Here is a 24,026-nt window from a genome sequence, read left to right as displayed (position 1 = left end):
GTCTTGTTTCTCAAATTCCTCATATCAGTGAGATCATATGATACTTGTCTTTCTCTGATTGACTTATTTTGCTTAGCATAATACCCTCTAGTTCCATCAACTGGCAAGATTTCATTTTTTGATGTCTGAGCAATATTCCATTGTATGTATATATACCACATCTTCTTTATCCATTATCTGTTGATGGACATCTAGGCTCTTTCCATAGTACTAGAAGTGGCTGACTTTTGATTTCAGCTCAGGTCATAATCTCAGGGTCATGGGATCAAGCCCCATGTCAGGCTCCATGCTCAGTGGGGAGTCTATTTGGGATTCTCTTCCTCTCCTTCTCCCTCTTCCTCTGCCATTCTCCCCCCAGCTTGTGCTCACTCACATTCTCTCTCTCTCAAATAAATAAATCTTAAAAAAAAAAAAAGAAACAATACAAAAATAATGAAAAACTGAATTTCTGGGGCGCCTGGGTATCTCAGTTGGTTAAGCGTCTGCTTTGGCTCAGGTCATGATCCCAGGGTCCTGAGATCAAGCCCTGCGTCAGGCTCCCTGCTCAGTGGGGAATCTGCTTCTCCCTCTTCCTCTGCCGCTCCCCCAGCTTGTGCTCTCTCACTCGCTCACTCTCGCTCTATCTCAAATAAATAAATAAAATCTTTAAAAAAAAAAAAAGAAAAACTGAATTTCTGCCTCCAAAGTCCAGTCCTCAATGGTAACAACTGATGGTACTTTAGTGTTACCTTTCTAGACCATTACAAGCCTGTTTAATATATATGCATGTAGAGTATACTGGGCAATTTCCCTTTTTTTCTTTGCAAAAAGATGAACAACTTTCTATACTGCTATTCATTCTTTTTAGCTATTGCATAATATTCCATTGACTGAATATTTCAGAATTTATTTAATTACTTTATATTTTTATAAGCATGAAGATTGTTTCAGATTTATTTTTACTATTTCAACCATGCATTTTACATCAAAGAGTTATCAGGCTTTAATTCTAGAAAATAAAATTCAAGCAGATATTTACATTTCAATTTATGAGCAGGTGTTAAATTAAACCTATTATATGTGCCTATTATATGAGGCACAGGACTTTCTAGGCACTGTCTAGGACAAGGGAAATGACCACTTACAGAATGGGCTTTCCTATGCTGTCTTGCCTTTATAAAATGCCTTGGATACTTGCTTTATTTCTGCCCCTTTCTCTCATAAGTTCCTGTGGCAGACAGTGGAGATTGACTCAGCAACCATTCTGAGCCTTTGTCCCCTTGCTTATCTTCCCTATGGAACCCCAGGAAAGTTGAATACTCACATTCCAGTCTCCCGTGCACCTAACATGTCCATGGACAGAGCAGCCATTTTGTGACTATGAGGCCAAGACCATAAGAACCAAAGAGATGTGTGTACAGATGTCATCAATTCTGGACTTCTCAATATGTATGAAAAGTAAAGCTTTATTTGTTTAAACCACTATAGGCCAAGCTTTCTGTTTACCTGTGACCAAATACTTTACTAATTGACCCAGTCTCCAGGCTGCACATTTAAGACAGGAGAGCAGAGAAGTTGTTTGCTTTGTAAGTAATTTGGAGCTCTTTTTCTGTAGCACATGCTCAGAATTCCTCTGGCGATGGTATGAAGTACCAATTCTGTGAGGCTGCTTTTGCCTGGGAGGATTTCACACAAATCACAAAGCCGGGAGAAGGGCATGATATCCAGTATTTGACAGGTAGCGTGAAATGGAATGCAGTGTGGAAGATACTGGTGCTGGTTAAGAACGCGGATAGTTACGTACAATGACAGGAGAAAACATACCGCTCTACACAGGAAAGCTTTTTGACAGTAGCTTTCAGGGCCTCCCTATAAGATACAATTATATTGTCTTCCAGGGACATCTTGAAGTTTTATCTTCACATGAAGGTCCCATCTGAGCTTTTACAGGGTTATTTACAGAAGCTTTCTGGGTCAGAATATTGCAGTAACCATAAACTGATAGTGAAGAAGGTGCTTGGTCAATTTCCTCGGAAAAATCCAATTATCAGCAAGAGAAGACAAACTAAAAGGAAGAATTAGACCAAGATGAGTAGAAATGGAACATTAGGTTTTAAAGGTGCTCATCAGTCTGCTGGGGGCCTCCTGGGTAGCCAGTGGGGTGTGAGGGAAGCCACAGTTAATCAAAAACTCTTTCTGCACCAGAAGCTAACTTGACAGTATGTATTCTTCACTTTTCCAGGGCTACTATTGAGATAGTCAGCTCCTGGAAACAACTGTGTTCCCAGAAATGCTCTTTGGGGGTTCTTGGGACAAATGGCTCATCAGCCCAAGACAAATCATAAAAGGAGAAGGACAAGAGGGGTTCATCAGAGGGAAATGAGGAGGGGGAATTGGGTCCCTTTAATCTGTAAACTGTTGAATGATAGAGATGTATGAAAGTGAACAAGCCACCTGGCTGACAGGAGGGACTTGTGTGGTATAATTGACATGACCTACTCACAATAAGCTTTCTAAATGTTCCTGTCACGCCAGACTCTAACTCCCTTCCCCTGGTGACCTGTGATACTGTGGAGTGAAGGTTTGTGTTGCTGAGGCAAAATGTAAGAGCTACCACAGGCATCCATTTGGATGATCAGGGCTTTGTCCTATGGATGCTTTCCTTAGTCCTCATTTGGCTTTCTGAGCATTGATGTGATGGAGAACACCTTCCCATACCCATAATTGGCATTTCTGTATTAGTCTTTCCATAGCATGTGCCAGCCAAGAGAGACCCCTTTCACAGCCCTGGGGAAGTTGAGAAGGGAGATAAACTTTAGAGAAAGGCGGGTCTGAGTTCAAACCATGACGACATCACGTATCAAAAAAACTGTGTCGCCTTGGGTGTGCTGTTTTACCTCAGTTTTATCATCTATAAAAATGAGGGCTTTTGTTTCTACTTCAAGGGGCTGTTGAGAGGATTAAATAAGCTAACGTAAATAACGTACTTCCTGAAGAGAACCAAATATAATTGTTTTATTGTAACTGTTATCAGCATAGTGTTTATTATTGTTTTCAGTGCCAAGATATGCTTTTCTGTGCACTTCATCCTCTCATCTTCTCTTGCCCATTCATTCATATATTCATTCCTTGGCAAAAGGTATGAGCCATGAATGATGGTTTGGCACAGCAAGGGATATAAAGATGACAGGGGCATGGTCCTTTTGGCACAGGGTGTTTAGACACTGGAGAACTAAGACACTTGCTGGTCTTCCAGCACCCTGTCCCTCCCTCTCTCACTCCACACTCTCCATGGCAACCACCGTGGCCTGTCTGAAATGCATATTTGTCATGCCCCTCCCCTGCTGAAGTCCCAATCCCCCTCATAAAACTGGGGTTTCTTCAGGTTTCCTTGGGGCTTTTTCCCATTGACAGACTATTTCTGTAAGGGCCGGATAGTAAATATGTTTGGCTTTGTGACCAGGATCTTTGTTGTCAGGATTCAGTTCTATCATTGTAGTGTAAACACATCTATATACATACACAAATAGTTGTAGCTGGATGTGACTGGATACCGCCCAGGGACCGTAATTTTGGGATCCCTGCTAGACCATACCTGAAACATCCCTGCCTCACTCTTGAACAGAGTCACCCCCTTCTTCCCTCCTTGCAGCGTCTGCCCCAGTTGTGCCAAATGCACAGCCCAGATGTGCCTCACTTGCTCATTTTAGTCTTTGACTTGTTGCTCTCCCTGCCTAGAATACTTTTCTTCTCCCTCTTACCTGTATAAAACTGGCAAGGTTTCCTGATTTCTCTTTAGCTATCCACTTCTCCAGATAGCTATTCCTTATTTCTCCTCCACTCCTCTGCAAGTATGTACCATATGTACCATATTTTCCTCTGACATGCTCCAATTACACAATAAAACACTGTCACGGTGCCTTTTCATCCACTTGTCTGTATCCCCAAATAGACAGCAAGTTCCCTAGAGGTGGAGGAGGGAATTATCTTTACTTATTTAGTCAACAAGTATTTAGGGTGTACCTACTTCATGCCAAGCATTGTACAGGTGGTAGAGATCCAGCAAGAGACAATAGACATTACCTTTTCTCAGGGAAGTGGTCAAACAAAACATAAACAGGTGAATAAGTAATGCCAAAAGTACAGATTTTAAGACATCTGCCCATGTAAAAGCAAAGAAAGACAGGGAATAATGGGGTCAGAGTTGGGGTGGGCTGAGGTCAGGAAGCTTGTTCTGGATAATATGGTCAAAGAAGAACTCCTATTTATAAAAGAGCTCAGCTTATTTAGAGAGGGCTGGGGAGATGAGGGTGTGAAAAGATGGAAGCTGAGGGCATGAGATAAGGTGTGTCAGGAGGTACAATTCCTTTTATTAATATAATCCTAGGGTACATTACAGTGCCTGAATAGTAATAGGCCCTTAGTCAGGGTTTGATAACTGTCTCAGTTGCAGTCCCCCAAAACAGACCCTGAGACAAGAATTTTGACTCAAGAAGTTTACTTGCGAGGTGATACCAAGAGGCAGAATGATGAGTAGGGAGTTGAGACAGGGAAAGGAGGAACGCCCACGACAGGTATTAATGAGCAGATGGATGTTGCTGTAGACAATGGGGGCTCAATCTCAAAGGGCAGCCTCTGAAAAACTGTACTAACCACACCTCAGAGTTTCCCCACAGAGGGCCAAGAACACTAGGGTTTTGTCCACCAATTTCCATCCCAAATTGGTCAGAAGCTGGCAGAGACTTAACTCCAGGGGACTTCCATCATGCCCCTGTCACAGGCTGAGTGCATTCCTGCTGCCCAAGAAAGCCCTCAGCAAAGAGGCTCGGGTGTTGGAGGGTGAAGACTTTGGTCTGTAGGTGGACCAGACCTGCTCCCTGAGGCTGCAGATGACCTCTAGGCCCAGCTAAGGGGACATAGGCAAGGCATAGACAGCCTCTGCTACATTAACTAAGTGAATAAGCGATTGGGTGGATAAATGAATGAAAGGATGAATAGTTGTACCTGATGAAAGAGGACTGAATCAATTCAATAAGTCCAAGGTGAGTGATATGAAATAAAAGGAAATAAGAAATAAGAGGGGTGAGTCAATGAAATAAGCCCAAGACTCTTGCTCCTGGGGAAAGCTCTTGGGAGTAGTGGTATGCTGGAGCTCAGCTGATGGTGCAGCACTCCTTCCAATCAAGTTTGCAGGTATTAAGAGTATAGCTTGGAATTGGCCATAGCAGGAGTATTCACATCATGGAAATTGGCAAATCAAATGCTAGAAATCAATGCTTTATCCCCTGGAGATATGATTGTCAGCACACAGCTCAGTGGCATCATGAGTATTAGTACCTGGTTTCAATTTTCCAATCCCTTTCGTACTAGTCTTCTTATTCTCACTTATTTCTTCCAAGGTATCCTTCATGCCTGAGGTTGTATATCAGGCCATGGAAAATGTCCTCTCCCTAACTTTCCTGCAGACCACAGGTCCCTGTGAGAGCCATTAATCAACCTGATTTCCTGTCCTCCTCTAACCTAGTGCTTTCCACTATACCTCAAAAATTAACCATAAGGATTAATAGCATCTTTCATTGATATTCCTTGTGTGGTTCAATTAGTTCCAAGGAGGGAGCTGCTTGCCCTCTTTCCAGGGAAAAACCTTTGGTATCATTAAGTGTGCAAAGATATGCCTGCTATGGCTGATTTTGGTTTATGGATGCTTATTAAGCCAGAAAATGCTAGGCATCTTTCACCTGAATGTATTTCTAATCAGTCTTCATGCAAAGGAAATCTCTGCTGGTTAATTTTGTCCATTTAGAGAATAGTTTTTTGTTGTTAGGAACAGAGCTGTAGATCATCCAAGACAGTATTGAAATGAGAGTTCATTGTAGGAGATTTATTTCTGTCTCTTAAATTCAAGGGGAGTGAATGATTGGCCAGTGGTTATGATATTGATTATCTTAGAATGTGCTGGAGGGTGAGCTGTCTGCTTTGTTTGAGAATTGGAAGCTTGAGGAAAGATAGCCACACAAAGATTTTATAATTTCACTTAGTTGGGTAAATGGACTTTTGCCCCAGGGCTATGGCCCCAGGATCTACAAAGGTAAGTAAGTAGATTGCATTACCAGAAGGAATGCAGTGCTAGGTGAGAATGTACATGCAGAGCCTAGGATTTGGAAAAAATGACACATGCATGCATGTGCACACACGCAGACTCCATGTCTTCATGTCTCTCATCAAGTTGCTTGTAGTCCCTGCAGAGTCAGCTTCCAATGGAGGTCTTTCTCCCTAGTCCTTCTCTCATCTCTTCCTTATACCCCACATAGTCCCCTCAGGCTCTTTTCTCTCTTCAGACTTACAGGACCCACCTCCAGTTCTCATTCCATCTTGGCCACGTAACACAGTTCCATCTCCCAGCATTAGCCTTGCATAGTCAAGCATCTACAAGACACACAAACCTTCCTCTTGCTAATTTTAACGGCCTCTCAGAGAAACGGTTGTCAAGATAAGGAAGTTTCTATCTCTTTATGTCTTCCAAGAACCTCCTTCTAAAATCCTCCACCTGATCAAGAGTGAAAGGAAGGAAGGAAGGAAGGAAGGAAGGAAGGAAGGAAGGAAGGAAGAAGGAGGAGGGAGGGAGGGAAGGAAGGAGGGAGGGAGAGAAGCAGGGAGGGAGGAGGGAGGACAAATTGATCACAAAGCATCCATTCTGCTTGGCTAGTGAACTTGCCCATATGTGCCTGTCAGACACTCAGAAGAAACATGGAGAACCTCAGGCCACTAAAGCACCATGGTGCATTTCTGGGTAAAGAAGCCTGGAACATTTGACAGTTAACTCCCACCCAGGTGGCAAGGAATTGTTCTCCCTGCTATTGTAGAGCTAATTAGAAGAATGCTGACTCAGGGAGTCCAGAGACCAGGAATCTAGTTCCAACTCTGCTCTAGCTGAGTGGGGGCAAGTGAATTTTCCTCTGGAGTTCTTAGTTCCTTCAGTAGTGTAGTGGTGATAGTAATAGTAGCAGAGAAGCAGAAGGAAGAGGAGACACTTTAATGTTTGCTGAGGACTGTGAACCTGATGCCTTACATATGTTCTCCCAGCTAAAGCACACAAAACTGTATGAGGCAAACACTATTCTTCTCAGCCTCTTTCATGATCTGATTGCCACATTGACCTCCCATTGACAAGCTTTCCTCCCTTGGGGTTTCACTTGAGCTGTTCCCTCTGCCCAGAGCACTTCCCTCCACTCCCCATGGCTTCCTGTCCTTCATCCTCAAGGTCTTAGCTTACATGTAACTTTCATCAGGTGTACCTCCCTGTCTAGAAGAGCTTCCCCCCCACAAAACATATAGCACAATGTGTAATTGTTTCACTTGTGTGTTCTTTCTGACTCTGTCCCCCCATCCAGTGTTGAGCTCCATAGTGAGCAGGGGCCTTCTTTGTCTTTGTGTTTTCTCTTTTTTATTTTCCTGTTCCCTCCCAGCTGACACCAAGTAAGTACACCACTGAACGTCTGCTGAATGAACCAGTGAATTAGTCCTGATTTAAGAGATGGAGGAACTGAGGTTTGGAGAAGTTAAATAACTTGCTCAGTGTCAGACGGCTAGGAATTGGACTCACACTGAGGTTCTGCCTGACTCCCACAACTGCTCTGCCCGACCACCTAGGGAGGAGCGGTTGGGCAGACTTCTGGGAGGGGAATCCGTGAGAGCATTTTCTGAGTTCTCTCCCACTCTACATTCCTCTTCAACACCAAGGGAATTTTGACCCACCAAAGAGCTTCCGGTCCCCTCTCCCCACTCTGTCTTGATGTATTCCAATTATAGACCTAGGCCCCTAGCTGATAGAATCTGAGGGAGTTGATTTCACTCTCCCAGATACGGAATCAACCATGCCTGTAATACATTATTCACTCAGCAGGATCTGACTCTCCCAGTGTTGTACAAACATTATCTGTTTAATCCTCACCAAACCCATGTGAATTTGATATTGGTCACACAGTATGATTTCCCTTTAATCAGTAAGGACTGGGGGAAGGGAGAAAGTTAACCAGAAAGCCCATAGGTACCATATTTAACTCAAGTACAATGTCTTAATGTTTTCAGAGCTCGATAGAAGTTAAAAGAAAAACTAGTGGTGTGCGTGGTTTTAATAGTCTGACACCTTCCTTCTATGCATCTAACATTTTGAATAGTTAAATACATAATTACCATTCCATCTTAAGTTCATTACATGGTAGTATTAATAATTCCTTACTGTATATAAAGCACTTTAATGTAAGATGAAAAGCCAAGGGTAGTTCCCTTATAGCTATTAAGCACTGAAATTAACAGGATTTATCTTTATGTCCCTTCAAATCTAACTTGCTACATTTTAATGTTTCAAGGAATTTTTTAAAATGCAACTGCTTAGAGCCATTATGCTATTCTGCTACATCTTTAATATGGGAATGCTAAGCTTCACACACACGCTCACATCATTGCTGTTAAGAGAAAATAATATCACATATGTTAAGTGCTGGGCCCAATACCTGGCCTATAGTAGGCACTTAATAATGGCAAGAATAGACAATTCCTCCTAACCTTGACATGTGCAAGTGCTGGTTACACCCTTAGGACTCTTGCCCCATAGAAGTATACATGTGTAAATACCACATAAATCTCTGCATGAATTGAGAGGGGCTGCACATAAATATGTATTCCATCTTATTTAATTCTCTCAGTGATTCAAGGAGTTACAGAGGACATCCCTGTCTTACAGATGAGGAAGCTTGAGCAGGATAAGGGCTGTCTCCATAGCCATACCACAGAGCTCAGGGCTCCATTACTCCACTCTTTCTTCTGGAAGAAGTCTTACCAAAGGCAGTATTCTGACAGGGAACAAAGGGCTGAGACATCCAGTATTATATTATGCAACTTAGATTTAAACATTGAGCACTTAAACTCACTCCCTACTTATTCTTACCAATACTAAAAGCTGACAGAAAGAGAGCATTTGGTCGTGAGAAGTGAGCAGATGCACACAACAGGGATAAAAATCAGGTTCCCTTCAGTCTTGGTGTTCTGTGTATATCAGCCCCAGATGGTGGAGTGGATTGGAGTAGCTTCTGAACGCCTCCTCAAATGCTATTGATGAGGCAAATTAGGAAGAAAAGCAAAGCAAAACAGATCAGTTTTTCTGGAGTGCTTGGATGCAAGTTCACTGGGGCTGATGGTCGCGTCAATTTAGCTAGAGAGTAAGTCTAAATTTCCTATTTTATGGCCTGGAACATCTAAAGAGCCATCCACATCCATTTAGAGTAATAACATTTGTTAACGTTTATTGAGTACTTTTCCTCTGCCAAGATCTGTTCTAAATGCTTTATACACAGTAACACATATAAACACAGTTTTCTCTTACTATATCTACTATGTCTTTTGGTCAAGTTGTTTCCATTTTTAAAATACTGATTTTAAAAACTAGTAACTTAAAACTGCCACACACAGAAAAAAAAAAATGGTCCCCAAAATATTCCTTTCCCTGTGAAGGTTTTATCATTAACCAGTCTTTCCTATTAAAGTTTGATGGCCAGTTGAGGCCAACAGCTCTGAGACTCTTCTATTGAGTAAGACTGAGGTGGCAGGTGTTATGGATAACACTCATTTTGTCTTCTGTGCTTTCTGAATAGGCTTGGTAACATTACCAGTTCCAGCAGCCTTCTTGTCCACAGCAACTGTCTGCTTTATAGCACCAATAGCAAAATGACCCAGAAGAGTTATTATCAATGCTGTTTTACTGATGAGGAAACCAAGGCATGGGGAAATTAAGGAACCTTCCCAAGATCACATTCCAGAGCCCATGCACTTAACCCTTAATTCTGTTTGCTGTGCAAAGTGAGCTAGTGTTCCTAATGGGACCCCAAACTACCTCAAGAACCTGAATTCCAAAATGAAAATAAAATAAATGGGAGTATTACAACATGGGTTAGTGTTAAGTGCACTTGACTGACTTTCTTTGGAAATGAGCAGGAAATACTTTTGAATTTAGCCAAACTAAGCGGACAAAGTTTAGCATTTGCTTCCCATCTTACGCTATCCTTGGTCTCGCAGATGTATCTTCTTTCTTAAAGCCTTCCCTGATTTCCTGCTCCTCATTTTCAGTACCTAATTCCCACAGACCCATGTTCTACACCAGGATAGACTATGACATTAGTTGGTAACCAGCTGAACCTTTTAATAGTTGACAAAGAGCAACTAATACAGAGATGTAACAACCGGGGAGGCTTTGAGGCTGATATACCGAAATCAGATGCCCTGAAGTAGAGCCTTTTAGATACTCATCTACTCTCCCAAAGCTCTTTAGCTCTCAAATTCTGACTATGCCTTTAAAAAAAAAAAAAGCAACTATATTACTCCAAAAGATAAAATATGTTTATTGCAGAAGACACAGATAAACCAAAAGAAGAAAGCAAGGAGACACCTCAAATTCTTCCCACCTGGAGACATCCGTCATTAATTCCTTAGTGTGTAACTTTCCAGATGTTTTGATATGAGATCGTATCTCCACCTTCTGAGGCATGACAGCTCTTTACACAGTCGAACACAGGTATTTTGTCCTTGTGTTCAGTTTTCCTCCAAGCAAAGTTACCCCAGCTTGCCGGACTATTTTTTCAGAGACCACCTCTACAGTCCCCATCATCCTCCCGGCTTTCATCTTCCTTCCTGAACCAAATATAATGCCACATTTCAGAAGAAACATAACCTCTCTCAACCCAGGCAGTAAACTCCTATTTATATATTTCATTAGATTAGCATGATTCTAATGATTCTCTTCTTTCTTGTTTTTTTTTTTGTTCTCCACAGCTTTTTGCAATCTTTGCATTTGCAACATGTGGTGGCTATTCTGGAGGCCTGCGGCTGAGTGTGGACTGTGTCAACAAGACGGAAAGTAACCTCAGCATTGACATAGCATTTGCCTACCCATTCAGGTAGGAAATGGCCATTCATGCTCACAGAGAGGGCATTTCTTTCTTATTTTAGAGGAGGGGGAGGGACAGAGGGAAAGGGAGGGAGAGAATCTTAAGCAAGCTCCACACCCAACGTGGAGCCTGATGCTGGGCTCGATCTCACGACCGTGAGATCATGACCTGAGCCAAAATCAAGAGTCTGACAATTAACTGACTGGGCCACCCAGGTGCCCCTACCTGGTATTTTTATTTGTTTGACAGAGAGAGAGAGCACAAGCAGGGAGAGCAGCAGCAGGAGAAGCAGACTCCCCGCTGAGCAGGGAGTCTGATGGGGACTTGATCCCAGGACTCTGGGATCATGACCTGAGCTGAAGGTAGACACTTAACCGACTGAGCCACCCAGGCGTCCCTGGTATTATTTTTTAAAACAACTTTCAGCACGATGTTTGGCATCTCATTAATCTACTCTCTTGTTCACTTCAATTAAACATTTATTGAGTAATCACCTTGTGCCAGACATGGTGCTGGCTCTGGGATTACAGAGAAAAGTAGAAATTGACCCCTGAAAACTTTTCTTAAATAGGAAAGTACAGTATTTTCCAAAATCTTTCCCATGGAGCCCTAGGTATTTAATGTTTAATGAAGAAAAGAAGGAGGGAGGGAGAGAAGGGGTGAGGGATAATTTAAAAATCATATGGTCAAATAAATTTAAGAAATACTTCTTAGCACTCTGCTTTTCTAATGCACATTTTGAATCACCAAGAGAAATACAATGTTTCTCAAATATGTTTGACTGCAGACACATTTCCTCACTGAGCATCTCAGAGGATCTGTGTATCATGGAACACATCCTTATTATATTGATTTAGTGAACTTTCCCTAGTCCAAAACAAAAGTGCCTCAGCTCATAGCCAATGAATCATGGGAAGTGGCATTTATACCAAATATACTGAATGGTTTTTAAGAGTAGAACTGATAAAAGTTGCAAACACCTCTGCTCAAGTAGACACTCTCTAAACTAAGAGAGTGTAAAACTCGGTAATATTGAGGATAGAATCCCTGGTAATTTGGTAATAAAAGCTACCTGCATGAGTAGAAATGAGGCTGATGGGGATGGAGGGAGGGGTGCTTGACACTTCTAAAGTTCTGGATGCATTCCTTGGCTTTAATGGAGAATGGCCAAGCCAGTGCACACTCATTGATCAATATGTGGGATCTAGGATAGGAGATAAGAACTACCAATGGCTGGAATCTAGCACAGGAGATAAATGTCAATGGCTGGGCAGCAGGGGTCGGATGCTTAGTAACATTATTCATGAAATTGTAAGGTCTGCATTACCTTCACAATGACTTCCTACCAAAAGATTGGTAGCAACAGATAATTTGAAAGTCAGTCCATTAAGATTTGAAGATCAACAAGTCACTAAACATTGCGCATAGGTCTCTCTGTCTCTCAAACTGGAAGAGAGTAATCAAGAGACCTGTTTAGATAGGAAAACAGTGCCTGTTTTGTTTTGTTTTGTTTTTGGTGGAGAACAGAGTAATACTTAATTTCATGCAATCCTTGGCTAAGTGTACAATTTGAAAAGATACTTCAAGCAAACAGTTTCTGGTATTGGGCTTAATTTTCTTCCCAAGACATATTACCCAATAAAAGGCAGCTGAAGAAATTGGATACAAATGTTTATTGTCATCTATGAGGACAGTGGCCCACTTCTTTGAAATATTTTTAGTTGGGTTCTGAGACAAAGATAGTGCACTATTATTTTTTCAGTAGCAGACACTTGTCTTCCAAACACTACCTTGCTCAGAAGCTCTGTATCTAGAACAGATGGGAGTCCCTGAGAAAGCTGAAGCCAGTGAGAAAAGGGGCTTGAAGCACAGAGCTGGTCTTCCTTCACCCTCTCCCTGCCAAACACATCGCCCACTCCCTGCTGCAGCACCTCCAGTATCTCCTTAGAACCCTAGGTCTCCTATAAGCACTCTAAAAACCACTGTTCTAGAAGAAAATATGAAGCCACAGTTGGTTTTCTCTAGTCATGGTATCTTAGCAAAATGGTGGGTCTCTTCCTTTGGAAGTCATACTAGCATGTACTTCAACCTCAGTTTCTGAAAAATAGAAGATTGCTCAGATTTTGGAAGTGATCTATGGCACCTCCAAAATAAATTTTGTATAAGACATAGTCTATACTTTGTCGGTCCATCCCAAATATATTCTCTAAATTTGGTGGTTAACCACACTTCTTTTCTCATGGGATACCCAAATAACAAAAACTAAGTCATATTTATGAAGATTATGTCATGATCGTTGCATCAAATTGTTAATTTATTTCTCTATGGTGAAATTATGAATGAATCAAATATTCTTTTTATACTTTCTACATTTTCCAGATTTTCTATAATAAGATTTTATGACTTTTTATACCGTTAATCTACTGAAACAACATAGTATAGCTTGAACTATAAAGATGGACTGCCTGGGTTCAAATCCCCACTTTGATACTTACTAGTCATGTTTTATTGAGAAAGTTGCCTACCTCTTTGTTTTATCTGTAAAACAGAGACAGTGTTACGTATTTCACAGTAGTATTGTATTAAGTGAATCATATATGGGAAATGCTTATAACAAGGCCTGGCATTCAATAAGTTCTCTTTTAGTATAATATTTCTACTTCCATTATCAAGAAAGGAATTAAAAATAGAGAGCTAAAAAAGATGATTATTTTGGTTAATTAGCAAAAATACCCCCAAGACAACAAAACAACCCCTTTATTATGTTACATTTTACCCAGAATGGTAGCTTCCCCAACTTTCTCTCTCCCATATGCAAACATTAAAAAGTGCATACATATTTAACTGTCTCACATTTATTAACTTGTTTTTGGCTCTTATCTTTAATGCTTATTTAAGGTGTCCTTGAAGGTATCATCAGGTCTGTATTTTTTCTCATTAAACTAATGGGAGAATGAAATCCTCCCAACGTGACAGAATGGAGAATGTTCAGTTTCATTAACATGGTACTGCCGGGGTTGTGTGGCCTGAGTGGGGTGGGGGAATGCGATTCTGAGTCTGTTCCTCATGTTTTTTTTTTTAACATTTTTTAAATTTTATTATGTTATGTTAATCACCATACATTACATTATTAGTTTTTGATGTAGTGTTCCATGATTCACTGTTTGCATATAACACCCGAGCACTGGGTGTTATGTTCCTCATGATTCTTGAAATGGAATTTGAGAAGTGGTCTTCTGTATTGAGGGAAAGGCAAGCTGGGGTGCTCAGCTGGGCACTGGCTGCATAAACCCTGTTCTCCCCTTTATAACCATAGCCACTTGCTCTGATTCTGCCACTCCTGTTTGGAATGATGCAGGTGCATGTTGATGCCAGGAAATCTGTGAAATTTGGGCCATTACCTAGTAATGCTAGCTCTGTTGGTGGAAAAGCATTCTTTCTCTAAGATCCATACCCTAGAGCAGTGGTGATAAACTGTTCTTTTTACCATAAGGGCCAATTTGGGGAAAATAAAAATGTTAAGGGCTTCAATTTTTTATTCCTTGTGTTCAGGAAATGCTGCATTTGCAATTACATTTAAGCATTTGTTTATTGTTTCTCATTACCGAAGGGTTTCACTCTTTTTGGCTAACGTTTCAGAAACTTTATAACTACAGTATCTCATCATAATGTTGTGCATTAAAATAAATTTTGTGTGTGATGAGACCTGGTGGTTCTATGGGGCAGGGAGGGCTGAGAAGATTTGAGGGTGGTGTAGCCAAAGGGTTAATGGGGTATCTTTCGCCAACATCTGGCTTCAAATCCAAGCTCTGCCACCTAGCGGATGGACAAGTTATAATCTCCCTGGGCCTAGGTTTCCTTATTGTAAGAAGGAAATAATAGTACTTTCCTCTTAGCATGGTTGTGACCTTTCAGTTAAGTCATACAAGTTATTTGTGTAACACAGAGTTTGGCACACACGGAGAGTTCACTGAATTGTAGTGTCCTTGTTGTGGATACGATTAATAGTTTTTGTTTTTTTTAAGAGATTTATTTATTTATTTGAGAGAGAGAGCGCACATGTACAAGTGGGGGTAGAGGCAGAGGGAGAGAGAAAATCCTCAAGCAGGCTTCTTGCTGAGCATGGACCCCCGATGAAGGGCTCAACCTCAGGACCCTGAGATCGTGACCTGAGCTGAAATCAAGAGTCAGTCACTTAACTGATTGAGCCACCCAGATGCCCTTGATTAATAGAATGTAATGCAAGGAACTGGCATAGCTGTAGACCAAGAATAAGGACAGCCATGTTTGGAGATCCCTGCAGTGAAGACAAGAACTGTCATTTGTAGGGAGTATCTGCAGAGATCACAGAAAACATGTACAGTGGCTGCTGGCATGGAATGAGTCAAATGAAAAAATTAGTGAATGACAAATTACTCCATCCCCACCCCACTGTGTAGATTAGAGCACTTATGTTGCAACACTTCCCCAAAAGATGAGTGGTGGTGGGGACTTCGGAGGATGCCTTAGTTGGATTCTCACAGAAGCACCCCTGACACAAGGATTTGTAGTGTCTGGGCATGTGATCCCTGACAGCACCAGTAAGGCATGGGGAAAGGGAAGAAAACCAATAAAGAGTAGATTAATGAGCAAGGTACCACCATGATCAATTGGGGCAACTGAGACTTCTAGGAAAACACAGATAATATGCTTCAGAGTAATTCTATCAGGCAAGTGATGAAGCTGGGATAATTATCTACCAACTACCATATTGGTCAAAAACTACTACTGCAGCTTCTGTTAACTCCCTGGCACTGCATGCAGACCAAGCATACACTTGCAGCCCAGCAAAACCTTCAAGCAGAGACCTCAGATGCTTGCATTCGAAAACCATTAGAGAAACCCAGAGAGATGCGGATGGGTGACGGATGGCCTCTAATAGGGTGAGGAGATTCTTTAATCGTCTTTGCTACATCTGTGAATTACCCCATATCACTTAGTCATTTTCCCAATAAGTATTTATTAAGCACCTACAAGGCCCTGTGCTGTGGAGGCACATGGTATATATTGGTGAAGTGGACATAGCCCCTTCCCTCTTAAAATTTACAATTATACGGGAATGGGAGGAAGACATTAAAGATGTGGACAAAGAATACACACACACACACAGAAAGAGAGAGAGAGAGAGTAGTGGTAATTTCCAGGAAGAAGGTGAACATTGCATAGAGAAGTAAAATAAGTGTTGGTGGAGTGGAGAGAGTTAAAGGACACCTATATAGAGAGAATGATCCAGAAGGCCCTCCCTGAAGAGATAGCATTTAAGCCAGTAAAAAGAGAAGAAGAAAGAATGTTCTAAGCCAATGGAACAGCATGGACAATGCTGACAGGAAATTAAGAAGATAAAGGAGATTGCAGGAGGAGCTGTGTTGTGTTAGATTAGCTGGTTGGGGGCAACCTCCCTGAGAAGTGACATTGGAGTGTGGATCTGCAAGAATTGAGAGAGGGAGAGCGAGTGACAGAGCTTGCCTCAAAGCCCCAAGGGGCATATTCCTGGGAGAGGGAGGAGCAAGTGTAGAGGCCTGATGTCTGAGCTTGGGGAGGGTCTGAAGATCAGCAAGGAGACCAGCCTTGCTGGGTTGGAGTGAGGCTGAGGGAGGGAGGCAGGAGATGAACTTGAAGAAGCAGACAGAAGCTGGATCACATAGGGTCTCGTGGGATAATATGAGAAATTTGGATATTATACAGGGTGAGATGGGAAGTCTTTGGAGGTTTTGACCAGCAGAATCATGCAACTTTATGTTTTTGAAAGATCTTGCTTGTGGCTATAAAACAGTTAATCTTAAGGGGGCATTGGGCAGTAGTGTAGTCAGGGAGGCCAGTTAGGAGACAGCGGCAGCCATCCAGGGGAGGGTTGTTGGTGACTTGGACAGGGGTAGAGGTGGTCAGAGGGTGCTGTGTGGTATGTAGCACTTCATATTCACATCGTCATCCATGCCTCACCTCCTATGGGAATTTGCATCTACAACCCAATCCTGTTGGTCATCTTTTCCCAGCTTTCTCCATCACTTTTGCCAGTGATGTTAGGTAACATTTGGTCAGCATGGAGGCCAACTTTGGCTTATAGGCACCTCTTAGTGCCATGAGTTTTTCAACACTGCATGAGGACGTCAACCAGAATGGTCACACACACGTAGGCAACCAGCTGACCTAATTTAAATGGAAACTTACAGGATTCCATTGAGATGTGTTTGCACCCACATTTCGGAAAGCCATAAGAAATTTATGAAGTGGACAATAATTCTACTAGTTGTAAACAAGTCATTGCCAGTATCAGTCAAGGTCCAGTCAGAAAAAGAGAGCTCATCCCTGATGGCTCAATTTTTAAAAGGTAAGATAGGGAACTAGGTAGACAGGGGTTGCATTATGGGAAGGGGGACCAAGAGGCAGTCCAGAGGTTAGTAACTGTGCGACGACACCCCTGCCCCTAGGGCTAGAACAGGAGATGGCAAAGTAAGGCTCTTGAGCCAAATCCAGCCAGCCCACTGCCTTTTTCGCATGGTGTGTGAGGTGAGAATGGTTTATATATTTTTTAATGATTACATTATATAAGTACCTACAAAATATCCTCAGTTTTGCATATTGGCAGGTGTTTACTGACCCCCTCCCCCGAGCAAGAAGCATAAAGGGAAGAAGGGGTCTTATTAGAGCAGAGGATGGGGCCTGTGTGGCAGAAGCTGGGACTATGGAAGGAGGAGGCATCCAGAAGGAGCATGAAACATAAAAGAGATGCAGCCACCGCGAGAGGTACTGCCCAAAGCAGCAAGAGAAAGAGGGAGAGATACCCTGGCTTCTCCCTTACTGCCACCCTCTAGTCTCCCACTGGAGCTTCCCATTGGTTGAACCTAACTGGAAGCCAATTGGTAAGGAAATCAAGCTCCCGAAATGCAGAAAAGAACATGGAAGGAGGAGGGAACTGAGAACAAATAGGCAATGACCAGCACAGAGTTCCCATTTGAACCTGTTTTCCTTATCTATAAAATGAGAAAATTGAATTGAAATTTTCTTTTTTTTTTTTTAAAGATTTTTATTTATTTATTTGACACAGAGAGAGAAATGAAGAGCACAAGCAGGGAAAGCAGCAGACAGAGGGAGAGGGAGAAGCAGGCTCCCCGCTGAACAGGGATCCCAATGCAGGGCTTGATGCCAGGACACTGAGATCATGACCTGAGCTGAGGGCAGACGCTTAACTGACTGAGCCACCCAGGCGCCCCCTGAGTTAAAGCTTTCTTAAGAGGGAATTAGACCCCTAATTCTACGAAGATGGAAATACATCGCTTTCCTTCTTAGGGCAACAGTTGTACTTGATCTTGGCCAGGAACCCTGATCATGCCACCGACACTGCTTTAGAGAGAGCAGAAGGAAATATGAAGATTCAATGAAATTACTTTATACAAGTCTCTTTCTTTCAGCCTCACAGGGCTTGCCTGATATTTGTTCTATTTAGGTAAAATCTGAACAGGATTTTCAAGACCAGGATTGGGGGGGCACTTACTGAGAATGATTGTAGGTTATGTGATCAAGGCTGTTGTTTCTGTGGAGCTCCCCAAGGGAGTTGACAAGTGGCAGAGATTAAATTAGCGTATGCTGAGTGAGCCTTTTATGTTGTTCTTGGTCTCACTGTGTGTAATTTTACAGAGCAGGCATGAGGGAGTGTGGTGAGCAGAACTCATTACCTGGGAGAAGCTCTACACCTTGAAAGGATGCAAGCATTGCTTTTCTTCAGAGTTACAAAAATAAGTTCTAGTTCTTTCTTTTGTCTGTTTTCCTTCCTAGAATTAGAGAGACAGACAAAGACAGAGACCAAGTTGCCTAGAAAAGAGCAAAGGAATTCAGCTATAGGAACCGCTAGGAATGTCCGAAGGAAACATCCCACTCATATCTATCTGTATGTCCCATCCCTTGAAAATGTTAGGTGCCTGTTCCAAGGTCCCATTAACCTCCACCTCTGCTTCCTTCTTTTCTGGAAACAGAGAAATGTTAGAACATTCTCTGCATCCCCTGGAGCTATCAAGCTGGTGGCCAGAAGTCACACAATAGACTTTATGAGGTCAAGCTGCTGTCAGTTGAGTGGTGGGGGACCTGTGTTCCCTCTCCTTTCCCAGCCCCACCTATCCCGGAAAGAATGGCATCTTGTGAGCCATGAAATGAATTGAATTGTCAGGGGGCCACAAGGTCAAACAAGGAGGAGGCAAGTGCTCAAGCTGCCTGCTTGCCAGATGCTCTGCAGTCTGAACAGGAAGGTAAAAGCCTCAGGGCTGAGTGTGTGTAACGGTGATGACAACTGTAAGGCTGAGATTCACATTCCTGATTTCCCTTCTAGGACCCAGCTATGGGAGTGCAGAGCCAGGACATGACTCAGGACTTGAGAATCTCTCCTGGTGTGAGGTTCAGGGACCCCCTGCCTGTGTCTGTATCATGTAGAAAGCTTGGTAAAAATAGAGATTCCAAGATCTTGCTGCAGACCTACCTACTCAGCAGTAGTGCCAGGTGGGCCCATGTGATTCTTAGACACACGGAAGGTGGAGAATTGGGGACCTAGGGAGAGATAAGTAGAGCTTCAATTTGCAATTGCCTGATATTTTGCGTTTTAACGTTGATGGATTTTTCTTAAAAAAATTTGAGATTACACTTTGGTTTAAGCAAACACTTGCCTTATTTGTTACACTTAGCATGATAAAATAGAAAAAGAAAGTTACCATGAATAAGCAAACGGATATTTCTATTTTTTGTTACTTCCAAATGTGACAAAGAAGCAAATAGTAATTTAAACTGTGTAGTAATGGGTGAACTGTAGCAATTTCACTGTCACCCCATTATGTGCTTTTGAGCATGTCCCCCCCCAGCCCCTGCCAAAAAGACTGAAGCACAAGTTGCCTCTCCCCACTAGACCAAGTGGAAATGAGGGTAGAAATCAGAAAGTAGGATGGATGTGTTAATTTTTTCATCTTATATATATATGTATGTGTGTATGTGTGTGTGTGTGTGTGTGTATAATTATTGGTATGGTCATTATCCCCTGGATTGTCAAACAACACTGTTAACGAAAGCTGAGCCAGAGTATTTTTATTCCCCTTTTTACAGATCAGCACGCAGAGACTTAAATCTTTTTCAAGATCACGCAGCTAGTAAATGTCAAACCTGGAAACCTGTCTAAATCTTTTGATGCCCATGAGTGTTTTAACAGAGTTATTCACAGCCACCCCAAACTCACTTCTAACAGGGATAATGATCATGATGATGGTGATGATGATTCTCATCATCATCATGATCAGCACCATTATGATCAAATAAAAGCCAGATAATTTTACCAGATAAGAGGAACTATGCAAAACATGTCCCATGTATTATGTTCTAACATCCCTGGGAAATAGCATCTCTATGAGACAGTGACTCTGAACCTCACTTGACAGGTGCAAAAACAGGCTCACTGAGGTTGAATGACTTGCCCAAGGTCATACAGCTGGTAAGTGGCAATACTGGGATTTGAATATCTAGGTTTGGCTTACCTCAAAGACTCTTCACCATTGCACTGTAAGAACAGTAGTGATGTCCTCAGGTTGACAAACCCCCACAATCACAGTGACTCCTTCCCTCCCTCCCAGATCTATAGCCTGTTCCCCGCAGATAGGCAAGCTGGGCAGGCAAGAGGAATTTAGGGAATGGTTCTCAGAGACATTGTATTCCTTGGGACTCAGAATTACTGGCATTTGCCTTCCAGTTGATTTCCCACGTCCAGGAATAAACTATGAAGGAAAACAACTCCAGGCTGGAGCTGTAATGATCACCATTTTTCCTTTTTTACAGCTGGCTAGAATCTGAAATAAATGAGCTGTTGCTGATACAGTTTGTAGAACTTTTCACTTTTTATTTTGTAAGATTCTGTGCTGAAGTAGTAGCTGTCACTTGGAGGCTAGGTGTTAAGGAGTCAAATAAATGACATGGTTTTCTAACAAAGTTATTCCAGAGGGTTTAGTGCTATGGCAGATCCTCATGTCCCTGGCAAAAAGGTGGATTTGGAAGGAAGCAGGAGTTGGTGAGCTGAGAGTTCCCAGCTACTAATCAGGGAGCCTGAACATCTTTGATTACAATGAAGGATTTATAGTTGTAATGCTCCTTAAGCCCAGCACTGAGATATCATAAATAAGTGGAAAGTGCAGAGAATCACTTGCAGAGTGGGACTTCTTCTGAGATGCACTTGATTAGCTCTTGGAATCTTCAAAAATTAGCTGAGAATTATGTTCAACAGCCTCCACATTCATACTTTATGTTAGCATACATACCAAGGGTTTCATTTTTCCATCCTTTCTTCCTCTGTCTCACATCCCATCATCCAAAACTGTCTCATTTTCTGTTGTTTAGAACTACATTTTAAAATATAATTTACTTTATTAGAAAAGGAACACATTTTATTTTCTGTCTTGAAAAATCCCACTGTACAGAAGTGAATGAAGTAGAATATCAGAATCTCCTTTAATGTAACTTCTCAGAGGTAATCACTATCAAGAGTTCTGATGGATAGCATTGCAAGCTTTTTCTTTGCATGCACTCATTTTTTATGCAGGTTGATTCTAAGTGTAAATATTGTTTTGCAAATTAATTCTTATTTTTTAAAATTGCTTTTTTAATTCCATGTCAGCCCTTATGGGTCTACCACATTCTTTGGCCTCATTGTTATACCATAATTTATTGCACAACTGTACTAAGATTTATTAAGCCAATCACCTACTGATGGATATTTAGGCTGTTCCAGTTTTTCACAATTATAAATAATGCTACATTTTATGACTTCATGTGTAAGGTAAGTTCCTGGGGCAAAGGTATATAAAACTTAATTTTTTATAGATTTTGCCAAATGCCTCTTCAGTAAAGAATTTATATGCCCACCAAGAGGATATGAAGGTGCCTGGTTCTTCACATTCTTCCCAATATGGAATACAATAAATGTGCTTCTTTAATCATTGGAGAAGATAAACACATTGTTATATAACTATTAGACATTTATATTCCTGGCAAAAGTTTTGGAGAATGCCATGTCCATCTTTCTTTACACCTGATCCCTGGCAAAAATATCTTATCACTTGCCCCATCCCAGTTGCTTCATTAAATCAGCATTCTTCAGTGAACTCCTATGAGATTTATTAATTGATACAATAAGTGTTCAGTATGGTGCCAGGCATCGGGCCTGTCAATGAAGGAAATCAAAAAGGAAAAGAGATTCTCTTTTCATGGAGCATAGTCTTTTAAAAGAAATACTCAACATTGATGAAACTGAAACACAGAGAGTTTATATGTCTCATTCAAGACCCACAGCAAGTTCTCAACTATACAGAAATTTGTACTAATTTCCCTGAAATCCTTACCTAATATTACCATCACACAGAGTCATAGTGCAGATAATTAGAATTAAGGCCTTATTAATCTTTACTAATGATAAGGAGGTCTGTAACAAATTGCCTAAATTAACAAATTAATATTTACACAGCATGATAGAACTTTTTAAGAATTCATGTATCAAATTAATTTACGTCATGATGCTCACCTTAACAAACCCTCATAAAATGTTGGCATTAAAAACAGTCTGCCCAATAGTTGCAAAGAGAACTTGTTTGCTAACCCCTCTTCCCTCACAGATACAAGAATATGAAAGAGTTTGTCTTCAGGGTTAATTTTCAAGAATTTATTCTTATTTACCTCTAGGTTGAGTTTATTGCTTGTCAAAATGAGAAGGGACTGGTCTCTCCCGTCTTTTTGCAAGTCACTACAAGCAATTGTTAGGACAGAATAAATGCTATGGATAATGAACCATTAAATATGATTTTTTTTGTCGCTTTAAGCCATCATCTTAGACTGACATGAACTTTACCATTTCCAAACCTGAAACTACTACTCTGATTACCATGGTCTTTAGAGATGGGATTTGGTCCCTCTACAAAATGAATGTTCTCTAAAGAATGATAAAGTTTGTTGTTTCCTTTATGCAGATAAAAAAATAAAGCATAAATATCCCATATTGGAGCACACAGTGCCATAGAAGAAAATGAATATAAATGCCTTACGTTGTGCAAGACTAAATGAAAATGTAATGTGAATTACTTTCTAGCTCAAGCTCATCACTAGTGCCCAGATGACTATGTTTCTGTAGTTTTAAAAATCACTTCAATTTTCAACCAAATGCCACTAGCCAAATAAACAGTGTGTCTCTAGCACTTTTTAAAATGCTTTCTGAAAGAGAAACATAGTATGAAAAAAAAAAAAAGCAAAGCACACTCAGCTCTTCTTTCAGTCTTACTGTGCATCACCAGAAGTCTTCAGAGACTTGCTGAACTTTTGAACTTGTCCATTTACTCATTTGATCAGTAATTGGGTGCCAAGTATGTAACCAGATGATTATAGGGTGCTTGCCCTCTGCTACAGATCTAAACCATGTGCAGCCATGTTTGGGTCCTAGAGGCCCACCCATTTTGGCTAATTTTATGATGGGTAGGCACCAAATTATTAGTTGGTCAACAGTCTATGAATGGTTGCTGGGCCAAAGAGAGGCTCATTCATTCATTTAGCACATTTTTTTGAATGCCTACTCCATGCAAAGAGGTCCAGTTTTTGGTGCTGGAGGTCCAGTGGAAAACATGATAGATTGGGTCTTTCTTCTCTTGGAGCTTGACATTACAATAAGGGGAAGGAGCAGAGAAAGAAAACAAGCAAACAAACCAAAGACCAAGATCATGTCAGATAACAACAGGTGTAATGACAAAAATTAAACAGTGATTGGTGGAGAATAACTGGGAAGGGGACAGGCAAGGAAGTTCCTCTTAGGAGGGGATATTTGAGCTAAGACTTGAATGACCTGAAAAGAATGAGCCATGTGAAGATCTGGAGAAGAAATTCCTGCAGAAAGAAAAGCAAGTGCAAAAAAAATAAGAAGAAGGAGAAGGTGGAGGAGGAGGAGGAGAAGGGGGAGAAGGAGGAGAAGATAAAAGAAAAGAAAAAGAAAAGAAGAAGAAGAAGAAGAAGAAGAAGAAGAAGAAGAAGAAGAAGAAGAAGAAGAAGAAGAAGAAGAAGAAGAAGAAG

At 41.3% G+C, this 24,026-nt stretch overlaps 1 protein-coding gene across 1 annotated transcript in view; it reads left to right on the top strand.

The window, feature by feature from the left end:
• Nucleotides 1-24,026, top strand: part of SYNPR (synaptoporin) — a 302,051-nt gene that overhangs the window by 182,916 nt on the left and 95,109 nt on the right. Inside the window, exon 3 of the mRNA XM_021695151.1 lies at nt 10,804-10,928. Coding sequence (XP_021550826.1) covers nt 10,804-10,928 — 125 coding nt within the window. The remainder of the gene's footprint in view (nt 1-10,803; nt 10,929-24,026) is intronic.

The sequence above is a fragment of the Neomonachus schauinslandi genome, chromosome 1 (genome assembly GCF_002201575.2).
Source record: "Neomonachus schauinslandi chromosome 1, ASM220157v2, whole genome shotgun sequence".
Lineage (NCBI taxonomy): Eukaryota > Metazoa > Chordata > Mammalia > Carnivora > Phocidae > Neomonachus > Neomonachus schauinslandi.
Note: the sequence above shows the minus strand (reverse complement) of the source record. Positions and strands in the feature narration are given on the sequence as shown.